This window comes from Solanum stenotomum, chromosome 8, assembly GCF_019186545.1.
Source record: "Solanum stenotomum isolate F172 chromosome 8, ASM1918654v1, whole genome shotgun sequence".
Taxonomy (NCBI): Eukaryota; Viridiplantae; Streptophyta; class Magnoliopsida; order Solanales; family Solanaceae; genus Solanum; species Solanum stenotomum.
The window spans coordinates 12,631,171-12,646,844 of record NC_064289.1 but is presented as its reverse complement, the minus strand read 5'-3'; the positions used below and the strand labels follow the sequence as shown (position 1 = coordinate 12,646,844).

The window sequence follows — 15,674 nt, the reverse complement described above, 5'->3', positions numbered from 1 at the left end:
GAAATAAGGTGTCAAACTAAAATACCATGCATATGAGTGGAAAATTGCATCTTGCTCAAAACCAAACACTGACACCTTTTAGAATAATAGAGAGTTTGAGACCGTTAGAAATAATCTAAACCTTATGTCAAGGACTTTATATACAGAATGATATAAATATAGTTTACTAATTTACTATCGGGCTATCAGTTGGCCCGTTAAAAAAAAACCCAAACTGTTAAGAATCGATGATCTATATTAAAAAAAAATTAGAACCATTCAAAAAACTACTAAATCAATGACTCATTACTGATAAATCAATAATATTTTTTCGATTCAAGTTTGAATAGCCCTAACTTAAAATTCAACTTTGTTGTATTGCACTATGTAAATTTTACGTTTTTCACAAAAGATTTTTATTCTTATATTTAAGAAATTTGAAAATAATAAATACATAATTTACGTTAAATATAAATTTGTTAAGAGTCACAACAACATACCCAAACCTTACCATTTAGAAAGTCTCTTGTCTCAAGTGCATTAAACAAACTACAAGAAGAAGAAGAAAACAGAGCAGTTAATAAGAAAAACATTGTAGAGTTTACAAGAAAGAAACAATAACATCAGCAAAATAGTTTGATAATCGAAACACAATAAACGACATATGACAAGAACTACAAGGGTACGACTAGTACTACGCAACAACCTTCACAAGACAAGACAAGACTCTATCCCTACTAACCTTCTACCCTAATATGCGACCTCCACTCCTTCCTATCTAGAGTTATGTCCCCGGTACTATGAAGATACACCATTTCTTGTTTAAGCACCTTTCCCCAAAAAAGATAATTCAACCTACCTTCAACCCCTTTGCGTACGCCTTATAACCAACCTCTCGTGCTTTCTCACTGAGGCATCATCACACCTTCTCTTCACATGTCGAAATTATCTTAGTCTCACTTCTCTCGTATTGTTCGTCTAGAGGTCACTCCCACCTTCTTAAATTTGTTAAGAGTTACGTGTACTAATTCTTAAGGGGTCGTTAAAGTAGTTGGTTTTGAGATGAGCTATGAGCTATGAGTAAGCCATACTATGTTTGGTAAGTTATTCATAAACAAAATAAATATCTAAGTTGCAATTTGAAAACACACATAGTTAAAACATGTATAAGTTACGAGAGAGAAGGTAGTTATTATTTTACCAATATGTGAAATAACTTATACAACTAATTAAGTGTACCAAATTTTCCCTAACTAGCTACTCCCTCCGTCCCTTTTTAGTTGTCCACTTTAGAAATGACACACAGATTAAGGCAACAATGATTAGCACAGTGAAGTTACAATTTTACCCTTATGACAATTTTTCACTTCAAAATTACAACCACTTATTTGAATTAAAGTGAAATAAATTGGAGGGAAACAACATACACTTTTACAATTTTCAAGAAGTGTAAATAAGGGTATAATAGGAAAAAATTTGTTGTGCTTTCTTGATTTGTCAAAATGGACAATTAAATAGGGACAACCAAAAAAGGAAATATGGACAAGTAAATAGGGACGGAGGGAGTACCAAACTTCCCCTAAAAAATGTTCTCAAATTGTACAAATTGTAAAAAAAAACACAGAGGTCTCTAATAAGTACGGAGCAGAAGCGCCATGGCTTCGTGCTGTTCATTGAGCTTCTCAACAGTCTCTTCAAAGCCTAACAAGCCTTACTCATCTCCAATTTCTTCTTCTCTTCAGCTCCCCTTTACTTCCCAGCTGCCATTTTCTAAAAAAAATTCACTTTATTCCAATCATACCCTTCTCCAAACTCAATGCCGGAAAACCCCATCACCGGATTGTCCCAGTTTCTTGGTACGTCTTGCAATTCTTTTGATACCCTTTTGTTTTTTACGTTCAATTTTGAGTTTAGAAAAGTGTGCCCAGAATTTGAAATTAGTAATAGGTTGTAATTTAACATAAATGTATATTGAAGAGTTTTACTATGCAGCTGTTGCTTTACAATATATTTCATGCTCAATCGAATGAGATGACCTGAAAGAGTTAGCCTTTAGTTTGGGACTGAGATGTAGTTGATTGATTGTTTTTTTGGTATAGCTTTGTGTAGTGGCTGAGTGTTAGCCAAGAAGGGAATCTTGATTAGTGATTAGATTGTATTTTTGTGATTTAGGTTGTGGGGTCTGCGAAAAAGCAAGAACCTTTGAGGGTAATGATATCAGGAGCTCCTGCTTCTGGTAAAGGAACGCAATGCGAGCTCATTACCAAGAAGGTAATGGTTCTTTTTTTTTTTCCTTCATAGGGACAAGTTGGTTGTTAGGATCTTTTATGTTTGAAATATCTGTATGCTGTTCTATGTAGGTTTCTCTTTTTAGAATGGATGATGATCCGTTGGGATTTTGGTTTTATATTTCTGAATATGAAATCTCTGTTCTTGAAAATTTATCTACTAATATTTGTGTTATAGACCAGGTTATACAATATTTTCATTCATGACTTCTGACCATGGGTGTTTCTAAATTTGAGGACCAGTTTTTTACCATATTACTGGTATCATTCTATCCAGGACCTCTTATGACTTGACCCTTGCTCCATTTGGTTCATAGACTGGGTATACAAGAACTAGTATGTGGGGATTGTTATACACTGATTGAAAATACCGGCATGGCTAATACCAATATTAGCTATCCCATGTTGTATATCTAGTATAAGTTGCAGGGTGATACACCTCTTTTACCACAGCCTAAAAAAGCAGAATTATCAGATTTCTCTGCACTCTTGTAAACTAAGATCATCATGTAAAACTTTCCAGTTACCAGATTTGGCTTGAAAAGCATCTTACTAGCATCTGTTCCACATATTTACGTTATTTCCCTAGCATAACACGAATGTCTCCTATGTGTATTCTCTTACAATTCACTGGTACCTTGTTCCCTAGTCTCTTTATCTTGTTTATTATGAATTCTCATCTGGTTTCCTCTAAATTCTCATTGGTCGGTTTGTAATATTTCCTTCAGCCGAAATTGGCCATACTATAATCAACTCTATCTTAATTATTAGCAAGTCCCTGCTACTTGAACTCACATTCTTCACATCTCTTGATTAATTCAGCTTTAGTTTGATTTCCATGCTCCTTATCCCTTTCCTTGTTTAGGATGTACTTGTAAAAAGGTACGTTGCTAATAGCATTTGATGTTCCATTTCAAAAAATGTCTCTAGTTGCAGTCGATGTTAGTTGCTACCTTAATTACCCATTTTCCTTGTTATATATTATCTTGTGAAAAGTAATAAATTGAATTCCATTGAGCTCATATATGCAGTACGATTTGGTGCATATTGCTGCTGGAGATTTATTGAGGGCTGAAATTGCTGCAGGCACTGAAAATGGGAGGAGAGCAAAGGAGTATATGGATAAAGGACAATTGGTACCAAACAAGATAGTTGTAACGGTAGGTTTACCTGGCAAACTGGCTCCTGCTTTTGTTAGCATGCTATTTTTAAGGTTGAAAGAGGTCATTAGAAACAGTGTTGTAATCATATGTAATTCGTTGATTCCTTGTTTTAGATGGTCAAAGAGCGGTTGATGCGTCCAGACTCTCAAGAAAAGGGTTGGCTTTTAGATGGATATCCTCGGAGCTTGTCTCAAGCAGTAGCTCTCAAAGAGTTCCAGCCAGACCTCTTCATTCTTCTGGAAGTGAGGTTCTGCTATTGATATCCCTGATTGTGTTTTCAATCTCTTTCTAGTTAAAGCCTTAGAGGATGAAAAGGATCGACATAGAGTATCATGCATTCAAAATTTACCTGAAAAAATCTTTTAGCAGGATAATTGTGCTTTTGGTCTGTGTAAAATCTAATTTTAGTCAAGGTAATCCGACTAAGCATATATAGCCTTCAATTGAGAGAACTGTGCACTTTTGGTTCCTCTAGTATATTTCCCTACATTAATCAGATTACTTCCTTAAAATACAAAAAAAGTATCAAAATAACTTTCTTAGCAAAAAAGGTGAATAGGTCTATGGTTTAATAGTTGTACTTTTATGGAATTTATTAGTTGAGGGACCAAAAGCTAATACTTTTTTATCAGTTGGAGGTTTAGTGGGCTTGACTGAATACTGTGATTCGTTAAACCAAGATTACAACTTACAAATAACCAATTCCTTATTTTAAATATGAGTAGTTTTTCTGATTCTTTTTTGTTTCACTTGTAGTATATTAAACTGCAAGAGGTTTCAGAATAAATGCACCTTCATCGAGTCATCAACCAATGTTTTAAATTGTAAATGATAGGTACCTGAAGAGATACTTGTTGAGAGAGTGGTTGGCCGTAGACTAGATCCTGTAACTGGGAGAATATACCATTTGAAGTATTCTCCGCCAGAGACCGATGAAATCGCTGCAAGGCTTACCCAGCGCTTTGATGATACAGAAGAAAAGGCATGTTAATGCATGAAATACGTACATTATTGTTGCTACAACTTCTGTAGGGCGTTTCCCTTTGTATGAAGCTTTTAGTTCACGTAAACTTGTTTAATTCTTATTTGGTGGAAGCCTACTGTTTGTCCCATTGATCATTTCTTGACCTTCTAATCAAACCATTTTAATCAATTTTCCTCCTAGAAATTTTGTTGCAGGTATTAAAATTTTCATCTTCATTTGAATCATTCTTTTAGCTATTCCTTTATCATTCTTGCTGGCCTTTTCCCTTGCTTACTCAAGTCACCTTATAGATAACTGACTTAGGTATAGTTTTCTATAAGCATAAATTTAGGTTATAATCAACTTCATTTTTGTCTTATTTCTTTTTCAATTTACCATTTACAGGTGAAGCTGCGGCTGCACACTCACCATCAAAATGTGGAATCAGTTCTGTCAATGTACAAAGATACTGTATTCCAGGTATTCTTTTTGCCACAGATGTGGTGCAGTTGCTTCACACGGGAATGCAGATTGAAACACTCACCATCAAAACATGGAATCATTCTTATATGCTTGATTCATAGTTGTTGGGTTGTTCGATGGTTTCCAAGGTCTTGGTTAACAGGAATATAGTCCATAAAAGACAATATGGAAGGCCCCCCAAGGCCTAGCTCAAGTGGCAAAAGGTGGAGAATTTGTGGCTTAGGTCGCAAGTTCAAGCCCCACGCCATGCAAAGCAAAGCCCGGTATTTAAGTGGAGAAGGGTAAAGGGGCGGGTCCATTATCCACCGAGTTTAGAAGGCTGTAATTGGTCCAAAGGGCGGGTCACAGAGAAACCTTCTCGGTAATCAAAAAAAAAAAAAGACAATGTGGAAGGGACTGGGTGGAAATGGTTTGAAGAAAAAGAAGTTTGGTATTCTAATTGGCAAAAGAACAATGATATGGTTATAAAATTATGTTGTTTGACATGTAGGTTACAAAATGATTAATTTAAATTATCTTCCAGTTCATCCAGGCTGATCCTTCCTCTCAACAGTTGTAAAACAAAGCGAAGCCAAAGCAAAAGGGCCGTACATCCTCTTTTATCTTAAAATTATTCATCTCTCCTCAATAAGATAAAGGAAGAGCAAATCCTTTGAGTTTTACATTCATACCAAACAATCTGGGGGGAAATATACTTAGTCAAGGACTCCCCTTTCGCTTACCCTTCTCTTTTTCTTCACTGAACAACGGTACTGTATGTTCTTTCTTTCAATACGCGTGCATGAGCGTGTTCTTATCATTTCTCAGTGTTGAAACTTCTGTCTTCTTTCTCCATCTTCTCTGAGCTATTTTAATTTCAGGTGGACGGGAGCGTTTCCAAAGAGGAGGTATTTGCTCAAATTGATGGTGCATTAACTCAACTTCTTGAAGCAAAGGAATGAAGATTTGGAACCGTAATGTCATAGAGAGCAGGAAAAATCTGCAGAATGTACCATGTAATACTGAGGAAGATCACAAAAGATAAAAGAGTAACATTGTTGGTTGCCATCCCTCTTATACAAATGTATGAAATGTTTATGTATATCATTTTTGCTTCCAACTATCTATGTGGATATTCATTGAATCAGATTCAAAGTTTACAACAAAACAAGTTTTTGTGTAAGGCGATATTGTTAGCTTTGAGTCTACACCTATGCGGCTTTAAGACATGTTATTAGAGTGTAAGGCCTGTTTATTTATATACTCAACATATCTAATGTATTTTTGCCGATGTGGGACTCTTAATCATGGACATTAACTACCCACGTTTCTGATTAATCCAACTTCTGAAGTTTCCAATCACAGCAGAAAAAAGTACATTTTATCTTACACAATTCGAACTTTTACATAAAGAAAGTGGAATATCACATCACATGGTATAAATTTATGTATATCAGATACCTAAAACTAACTTGAGAATCATACTACAGAGCAACTATCAACAGGGAAAACCCAATAAAAAAAGAAGAGAAACTAGACCTCAGAAAAATTGTTCCCTTTTTTCTCAGATTTGCTTGAAGACCTAAACGTCAAAGGTTCAGCATCGACGAGCATATTGACAACCTCTTTCATGCTGGGACGCAAATTAGGAAGCTTAGTAGTACAAAGTGTGGCAATTCTCAACACTTTGATCATTTCATCCTGAACAAGTTCAGATACCACCTTTTGATCAAGAACTTTGTTTATACTTTCCTTGTCATTTAGATGAGTTGAGGTCCAGTAGACCAGGTCTTTTCCTTCTCCGTAGGCTTCTTCTATTGGTTTTCTTCCAGTTACTAGCTCCAATAGCACGACACCAAAGCTGTAAATGTCGTTCTTTTCGGTCACTCTGAGAGTGTATGCCATTTCTGTCAAGCAAACATATAGGAAAGTAAATGCAAATTCAAGAATGGAAAGTAACAAGGAGAGACAAAATGGTCACTCAATTTAAGGTTTTCTTGAAACTTACCAGGAGCCATGTAACCATGAGTGCCTGCAAAACAACTGAACTCGGATCCCCTTGAAGAAATTTCTGAAACTTTTGCAACCCCGAAATCTGAAACTTTTGCTTCATAATACTCATCAAGTAGAATGTTGGTTGATTTGATATCTCTGTGAATAATAGGAGGGTAACAATCATGATGCAGATAAGCAATTCCTTTTGCAGCTCCAAGGGCTATTTTATATCTCTGATACCAATCTAGTTCTGGCTTGCCAGCCTTGATCTCTCGGTGTAGTGCCTCGAAAAGATTACCATTTGGCATGTACTCGAAAACCAAGATATTTGAACCTTCTTTCATTAGACTGGCATACAACTTAACTATATTTCTGTGCCTGATTTTTCCCAAGATTTCCATTTCCCTTGTCAAAACTTTCACACCAATCCCTTTCCACAGCTGCTTCACTGCTACTGTTCCACAACCTTTCTTCAAGTCTAACCGATAAACTTTTCCTGTACCTCCACTTCCGATCAAATTGACCTCATCGAAATCACAAACTTCATCTGCATCAAATTCCACAGGGTGGAAACTCTCAAGCTTCCATTTTGCATTTGTTCCCTTGGCTTCCTCCAGTTTTTCTTCATGATCTACTTCATGACTATGCTTGTAGTTTAGGTAACTGACGAGCAATAAGCCACCCATTAGAACCGCTAAGGAAAGCAACACAATGCAAGACACAACTAGTTTGTTTAACTTATGTTTAGCAGCCTTTCCACCACAACTGCCCAAGCCTGAGTTGATCGAGAATCTGATGCTTTGGTCGATACAAAGTCCTTTGTTACCAGCTAATGCCTTGTCTCCTCCCAGTGTTAAAAGATCTAATGATACCTCTCCTGATAGCTGGTTGTTTGAGAGATCCAATGAAGACAGCTTCAGATTGTCCAAGCTAGTTGGTATTGTACCAGTGAGTCTGTTGTGTGAAAGATTCAGAGAGTTCAAAGAGGTCATTGTTGATAAGGAATTGGGAATGCTACCTGTAAGAAGATTTGAAGCAAGATTCAGATCTGCAAGCCTAGGAAATTCACCCAATTCTGATGGGATAGTGCCCGAGAATGAGTTTTTCTCCAAATGCAAAGATGAAATTTGCTTTAGTTTACCAAGTTCAGAAGGTATTGCGCCCGAGAAGTTATTGTTATCCAAGTAAAGCCTTTCCAATTGTGTAAGTTTCCCAAGTTCTTTTGGAAGCTCACCTGAAAATCTGTTATTTGATAATACCAACTGATTCAGGCAAGTAGCAGCCCCAATTTCCGGGGACATAGTTCCACTGAATTCGTTATCACTGAAATCCATCATCAATACATTTGGAAGTCTCCATACACCACTAGGAATTTGCCCAGAAAGTTGATTCTTACTGACCCTCAATCTCTGTAAAGGCTTGCACGACGAATAAGTACTCGGAAACTCCCCTGAGAAACTGTTCTCAATAGCTAGCAAAAACTGCAGGTTCCCATTTTGGCACAAGTACTTTGGGAATCCACCAGTAAACTTGTTTTCAGATATGTCTATGCTATTCAGGGGGGAAAACCGACCAAGATTTGCTGGAAATACCCCAGAAAAATTGTTCCTGTACACAGAAAAGGCATTAAGATGCTGCATATCTCCAAAACCAGGAGGAATTTCACCAGAGAAGTTATTCATGAATACATGAAAAACTGTTAACTTCTTCAGGTTCCCGATTTCCGGAGGCAGCTTCCCATACATATGGTTGCTAGAGATATCAAATTCCTGCAAAAGAGAGAGCTCTGCCAGTTCTACAGGAAGTTCCCCTGTCAACTTATTCTGAAACAGCTCAATTTTCCATAAATTTTTCAGCTTGTTTACTGACTTAGAGAAATTCCCAGAAATCTGATTTCTTGAAATATCCAATGTACCTAGTGCCTCCATTTCAAAAATGGATTCCGGGATTTCTCCTGTCAAATTTGAACCTGCCAGGTAAAGCCAATACACTTTCTTTAAATTCCCAAGAGTCTCAGGAATTTTACATTCAACAAAGTCATTATCTCCGAGGCCTAGCGCAACCAAACCAGTCATATTTCCAACCCATGATGGGAATTCCCCGGAAAAGTAGTTAATTGACAAGTCCAACACTTCTAAGTTGGTCAACTTAGACAAATCAGGTATCGTTCCGTTCATGTTATTTACTGTGACATTCAAGACTTTGAGACTGGTGCAGTTGGTAAGTTCACTAGGAAGTTTCCCTGATAGTGCATTTGAAGGTAGCACAAGAGAAGTAAGACTTTGGAGTGAAAAAATTGAAGGTGAAATCACCCCGGAAAGCGACTTATTATCGAGGGAAATTTCGATAACAAGACCAGTATTTTTATCACATGTAATTCCATAGAACTTGCAAGGAGATTCTGAGTCCTTCCAAGAATCCAAGTAATTCAAAGGGTCATTAAGCTGCTCTTTGAAATGCAAAAGAGCCTCACTTTCTGAGGTTAAGGACTTACATGTCTGGACAAAAAAATTCAAAAACAAGAAAACAGCAAGAATTGAGTGAGAGTTTTGAAGGTTTTGGATTCTGGCCATTCTTGAAATTTGAGAAGGGCAAAAGGGTCATTTCATAAAGGGGACACAAATCCAATCAAGAACTCCATTATTGCCATGATGGGTGTCCATCCAAGAAGCAGCTGAAAGAAAAACAGTGGAAACTCAGATATCAAACACTAAAGATAAAGTGGTATATTAAAAAAAACAAGATAATACTCATATCCAATTCAAAAAAAGCTGTCTTTTTTTAAAGTGTTGTATGTATACCTAACAAAATGTTTGTCATATACTTCATATAACTTTCCAACATGAAATAAAAATTGTAGTTCAAGAAAAGGAAAACTTACAGATACAGGAAGTCTAGATTATAAAAGATGGAATTGTTGGGTGGGGTTGGGAAGGAAATAAACTTATGTTAAGATGTCAATTTCTCATTTAGTTGTGAGTTACACTAAATAAAAATTAAATTATCTCCCTTTAAAGTGACTCAAAATATAATAGTTTCACCTTATTTTACAGACTGTCCAGATGAAAGAAGATACTCATTTACCCCAAAAACACAAGTGTGGAATCTGGGGTAGGTAGAGACTTTTTTCGATAGACCCCTTTGAAACATAATTGCAAGAATTATAGGAATATAAGCAAGAAGATTGAAATCTAGGATTTCCATATTTGTAACAATAACAAAACAACTTTTTTCCAAGAAAGTTGTAGCAAACTACAATAGGCAAACAAGGAACATGGAAATCAACTAATTGACAGTAAACAAACAGCTTTCATAATTTAACAGAAACAGAGATATCCATAGAAACAAAAAAGTAAACTTTCTTAAGAAATCATAAGTAACATGCACCCTTTAGGTCCTGTTTGGCTATAGATTTTGAAGTTTGAAGAGCGAAAGTCCCAAAATTCCAAAAATATCAAATTTCATGGCCAAACAGATAGGAATATAAATTTTCAAAATATCATCTAAAATCTATGGCTAAATGCTAGCTTAGTTGTTAAGAATCATCTGATAACTCATATAACACATGAAGTTTGGATTTTTATGTAATTAAAAGACTAACAAATGAATAAGTCTTAAAGAAAACATGAATTATACCTGAAATAGTAAGATGATTTTCTGTTTCTCTTATTTATTCACACATAAAGAGGCAGAAAGCTTCAAACTTTTTGTTTTCTTGAATACCCAAAAAAATTCAAAAGTTTGAATGAGACCCCTCTAAAGGGAAAATGGGAATTTGCAGTGTCAGTCACCAGAAATAGATAAAAGAAAAAGAAGTTTCTGAATGCAGAGTTTGTTAGTTTTTAGTCCATTTAGTGATGATAGAAAAATGAGGTCTTTAGTAGGAAGGCAAAATGATTAGAGAAAAGACAAGAAGAGATAAGGCAAGAGTGTGTGTGTGTAGGGGGGCGGGGGTGGGGGTGAGGGGGTGGTGTTTAATTAGTGCATATGATTAATTAATGAAAGAAAACAATATTGTCTGAAGGTGTGTTATGCAACAAGAAGGTGACAAAAAATGAATAAAGAAAAAGTGATTAAGACCTACTCATTTTTGTTAGGAGTTCCCTTTTATATATTGGTATGGGTTAAATTTGTCTAATACTAGCCTGTTTGATCAAGTTTTAATAAGCTCGCTCTAGTTCTCTATGATAAGAAATGAGAAAAGGCCAAGGAGTGAATAGAAGGGAATAGAGGCATCAGTCTTAGCTTTTACTGTTCGAGAATCAATCGTACATGAATAGATTCTTCCTTAGGCCTTCAAGGAGTAAGCAAGGGTGGACAAGTGAATTCCAGAGTTTTCGAGTTTAAGTCTTAAAAATCAAGATTAAATCAAACTTTTTTTGTTTATAAATTTTAGATTAAGATTGTTTTTGCTATTAGTGTCATATTTTTTTTTTAATTACTGATGTAATTTGTTTGAGCGGTCTTTCAGAAACAGTCTATTTACTTCTTCAATGAGGTAATGACAATGAGAGCCTACACTCTTTCTAACTTAGACTCCACTCTATAAAATTTCACTGAATTTATTACTATTGTTATTGTAAATTACAAATTACAATTCATTTTGCTAACTGATTTCCGGATTTCATTATTCTTACCTATTAAAAAATTATTTAATATAAATACAAAATTAAAATTAAAGTTCTTAAATTCTTCTGAACTTATAAGTTATAACTATTACATTAGTTCCCCTCTTAATTACGAAAGAAGTTCACGGTAAGGAATGTTTTCTATTGGTTGTGCTATATATTTAATGGATTCTATGCAGTGTGAAAAATTAGATTATAGGAAATTAGGAATAATAAATTTCAAATATCGAATGATTATAAAAAAAACAAAAAAAAAAGTAAAAATCATTGCATTGCATTAAATGTGTGATTCACCATAACTATACATAACAAATAAAATTAGTAATTTTAAGAAAAAATTAATATAGATAACTTTGTACAATAATAAATCAAATTGCGTAAATGTAATTTTCTTTATCATAGTAATAATCCTAAAATATTCTATGGGGCCATGCTCTTCAAATATTTTTACTAATTTAGATCAACGTAGTACAGTCACTGATCCCAAGAAAATCTCAAAAGATATGAGAGATATTCTACGTGCTAAAGTTACTACTTTGAGTTCTTTTTTTCAAAAATTAGTTTCATTATTTTATTTGGATTGAATATATATCTTACCATATTTAAAGAGCCAAAATTAATACTTGATATTTCAAAATTTTATTAAAATCTTCACGATCAAAAACTTACCTTTGTCGTATTAAAATCTCGATAAAGCATGTATTAAAATTTAACTATAATGTAGTAAATTTGAGTATAAAAATTGATTATAATGTTTAACTATTGATTAGACCAATAAAACATAGGTAACAAATGAGATGGTTATAACTTATAAATCCTTTTTGATGAAATATCTTTTATTTAGTGTAATCAAACAATAAAATATATATCTTTTTATTAATCGTTCATATTATTTTTTATTTTATTTTTTTAATTACTTAGTGTTAGATGTATGCTTATTTGAATTTAATTAAATTTAAATTTACATCAAACAATTTCACATAAGGTGTTTATATTGCATATTTCATACCTAAGATTTGATCTCGAGAGTTTCATATAAGGTGTTCACATTGCTATTACATAAATAGAATTCGATCTAGAGAGTACTTACAGCTCTATCACAATCGGTATGTTTTTGTTATTGGGTTGTTGGTTAGGAATGGGGGACCATACATGCAATAATTATATAGTGTTGTGGAGGGTTGACTGGAAGTCAATGTAAAATATTATTGAGATTTGAATAATATAATGTGTCAGTGTGAGATAAATAAGCACCACACAATTTTATGATATGCTAAGCTTTCACTTCATCAACTTTCTGGTTCACAATTTATCGTACCCTTTTTTTTAGCCAATTATTTTCTTGCAATTTTTATTTTCCCAACTATCTTGAAATATTTCTTGCAAGCTTTCACTCCAAATATTTTTTTTTCTATTTTTAATATGCAGTTTTGTATACATGCCTAATTAAACAAATCTCTCATACAAATTTGCTCTAAGGCCTAATATATGAAAAAACAACCTAATCATCCATATTTTACTATTATATATATTACTATTATCTATATTTTTAAAATATTACATATGTTACTATTAATTAGGGAACATATATTATTATTATTTATATTTTCAAAATATTACGTATGTTACTATTAATTAAGAGTTTCCCACATATCTTACACCTAGATATATGCATTTTTGCTACTAGATATATTAAAATAGAGAAAGAGGCGGGGCGAGTGAGATTGGAGAGGAAAGCAAGCAAAATTTATATTTATCTCAGATACATGAGAATCACACTAGATATATGTATTTATATTTTAATTTACAGTTTTAAGTCTGTCACTTTTACCAATCTAATTCCTAGCTAAAATTGAAAAAAAATAATAGGATGAATAATATGATAAACTTAATTTTGGAATTTCAGCCTTCTACGGAAGCAAAAGGCCTAACATGTTCTAAACCTCATTTCTTTTACTTTCCTTTTTGGGAATTTACTTTCTAGAAACTTTGTTTTCTTTATAACTATTTAGAGTCCAAAACGTCTTTTTTTACAAAAATAAATAAAATAAAATTGTCTTGTTTTATATCTTATTCTTTTGGATTGATGACATATGTTTTTTGGCCTAAATAGACTTGATGCTTATCTTCCTTCACCACTAGGAAATAGAGTTTTTCTAGCTGTACAATTGTTTATTCTTTCATTTCTTTTATCTTGTCGTCAACCTTTTAGCGGTTGATACATAAAGTACTTATATATAATCTAGTAAAATATTATGAGGGTGAGATAGAGTCGGGGTGTAATAGTCAAGGGTGGGAGTTGGGTCAGCGCGTTGGACATAGATAAGGAGGGAGACAATGAATTTGAAATGTCACTTACGAAATTTGTTTTCCTACTTTATTAGAGAAGTTATTTTTCTTATTATTTTTTTTAAAAAAATATTTTGATAATTCAAACAAGACGTGAGTAATATGCCGTCTTTAACTTCTAAACACTTCAACTTCTGCCGATTTTCACAATATGAGATATATACATATATTTTTTTGAGAATAAACATTTGTGATGTGTACGTATAGTCCATAACAATATTTCTTAAAAGGAGTTTATTAAGGTCTAAAGATTGCTTTGTCTATGTAAAATTTGCCGAAAAGATTTTTTTTTTTCGTCAAGGAACACAATATCGTCATAGAGATAGATGCAAAGAAAACACTTTGTATTACATGCAACGTGACTCTGATACTACTTGTAAAAACTTTGTTTGCAAGTAATTAATTAATATTATCGGAATACACATCCTAGTAAGTAGTATGTAAGGCTTGTTTCATTTATATGTTTGGTATCACTATCCTATTTTGTCTACACAAGATTTGCCTAAAATGTTGCATAAATTAAATGATAATCGCACATCAACTAATAATGTTTTTACCTTGTTTTCTTTGTCATTAATGATATCAAAACTCCACGAATTAATGACTATTTGCTTCTTATATTTTCCCAAATCAACGACGTCAGTCTAATTAGTTACGCTAATCTTTTCTTTCTTTAATAAATATACCCATATTTCACTTAATATAGGAAAATATTTATTTTGAAATAGCATTAACTAAAGAAGTTGATTAATCTCCTACTTAATTAATTCAATTTGTGTTAACTATATAAGTTTATGTCGTGTCGTTGTCATCGAACAACAAACTCAACTGATTGATTTGACGGAAATTAAGTTGTTTGGCTAAATAATTTTTAAAATTATATAGAAATTGATAATTAAAGTAATGGTAATTAGTATTAATTAAAAGAGAATTTGGTTGCTTACTTCAAATCGTCCTTTATATAAACAGAATAAAGTACGTAGGCGCAAGCTAAAATATTATTAGTAGGAGCATTAGAATAATTAATTTGTAAGCTACAGAGGAATTAATATTTTTTATTACTAATTTATAATATAGTTGAGCTGCTTGGTTTTGATTAGCGGTTTGACCATCTTAGTGAAAATGCTTTTATTGGTCCAATGTCTTTTGGTTGTATTACAAGAGTAGTCTATTAGTAGTTTTTAATAATTACTCGTATTTCTACTTATTAAAAAAAAAACTTTATCAATAATTATAATTAATCAGTAAGTTAGGTAACAGCCAAATTCAGTAACAAACTTAATCTCTAAATTATTTTTTCCATTAATAGAGAAACCTAAAAGGGAACTAGAAATGTACCCAATTGTGTGGCCTAGAGGTCAATAAAGTGGTTGAAAACTCTAAAATCAGAATTACCTAGTACTTGTTGCTAGTGGGAGATAACAAATATCCCGTAAATTTGTTGAGATGTGAGAAAATTGACACGAACACTACTATAATTTTAAAAAATGAAAATATAGGTACTACTTATCTAACTAACTTGGCAAAAGTTCCTTTTGTTTTTGTTTATATCTAATTAAAAGTTCAGTCAAAGATATTGGATTAGCTTAACTAACATAATAACACAAATCATATCATCAAATAAATATTTAAAATGAAGCACGGCAATGATTGTGCATGGTAGGACGAAATAAAATGCATGGTTGCTCAGCAAAACCTTATAATTAACAACATTAAGATATGAATAGTGTGGTATGTATGTAGAGACGGAATTAGAATTTTAAATTCATAATTTTTGAATTTTAAAAAAAAATAACTTATTGAATTCAACATAAATCACTTACACATATATTAAGTGAATTTTTAA

At 33.2% G+C, this 15,674-nt stretch overlaps 2 protein-coding genes across 2 annotated transcripts; one reads left to right on the top strand and one right to left on the bottom strand.

Annotated features, from left to right (window-relative positions):
* Positions 1–1,570: 1,570 nt before the first annotated feature.
* LOC125872664 (adenylate kinase, chloroplastic-like) lies at positions 1,571–6,000 on the top strand. Its single transcript, XM_049553426.1, has 7 exons — positions 1,571–1,835; positions 2,152–2,250; positions 3,299–3,427; positions 3,544–3,672; positions 4,266–4,412; positions 4,800–4,874; positions 5,738–6,000. The coding sequence occupies exons 1-7, from the start codon at positions 1,635–1,637 to the stop codon at positions 5,816–5,818; spliced, it is 861 nt and encodes a 286-aa protein (XP_049409383.1). The 5' UTR covers positions 1,571–1,634; the 3' UTR covers positions 5,819–6,000.
* A 172-nt stretch (positions 6,001–6,172) lies between these two features.
* On the bottom strand, positions 6,173–10,746 carry LOC125872639 (receptor protein-tyrosine kinase CEPR2-like). The gene is made up of 3 exons (XM_049553397.1): positions 10,488–10,746; positions 6,865–9,525; positions 6,173–6,763 (listed from the first exon to the last, which is right to left on the bottom strand). The coding sequence occupies exons 2-3, from the start codon at positions 9,422–9,424 to the stop codon at positions 6,390–6,392; spliced, it is 2,934 nt and encodes a 977-aa protein (XP_049409354.1). The 5' UTR covers positions 9,425–9,525; positions 10,488–10,746; the 3' UTR covers positions 6,173–6,389.
* Positions 10,747–15,674: the final 4,928 nt, after the last annotated feature.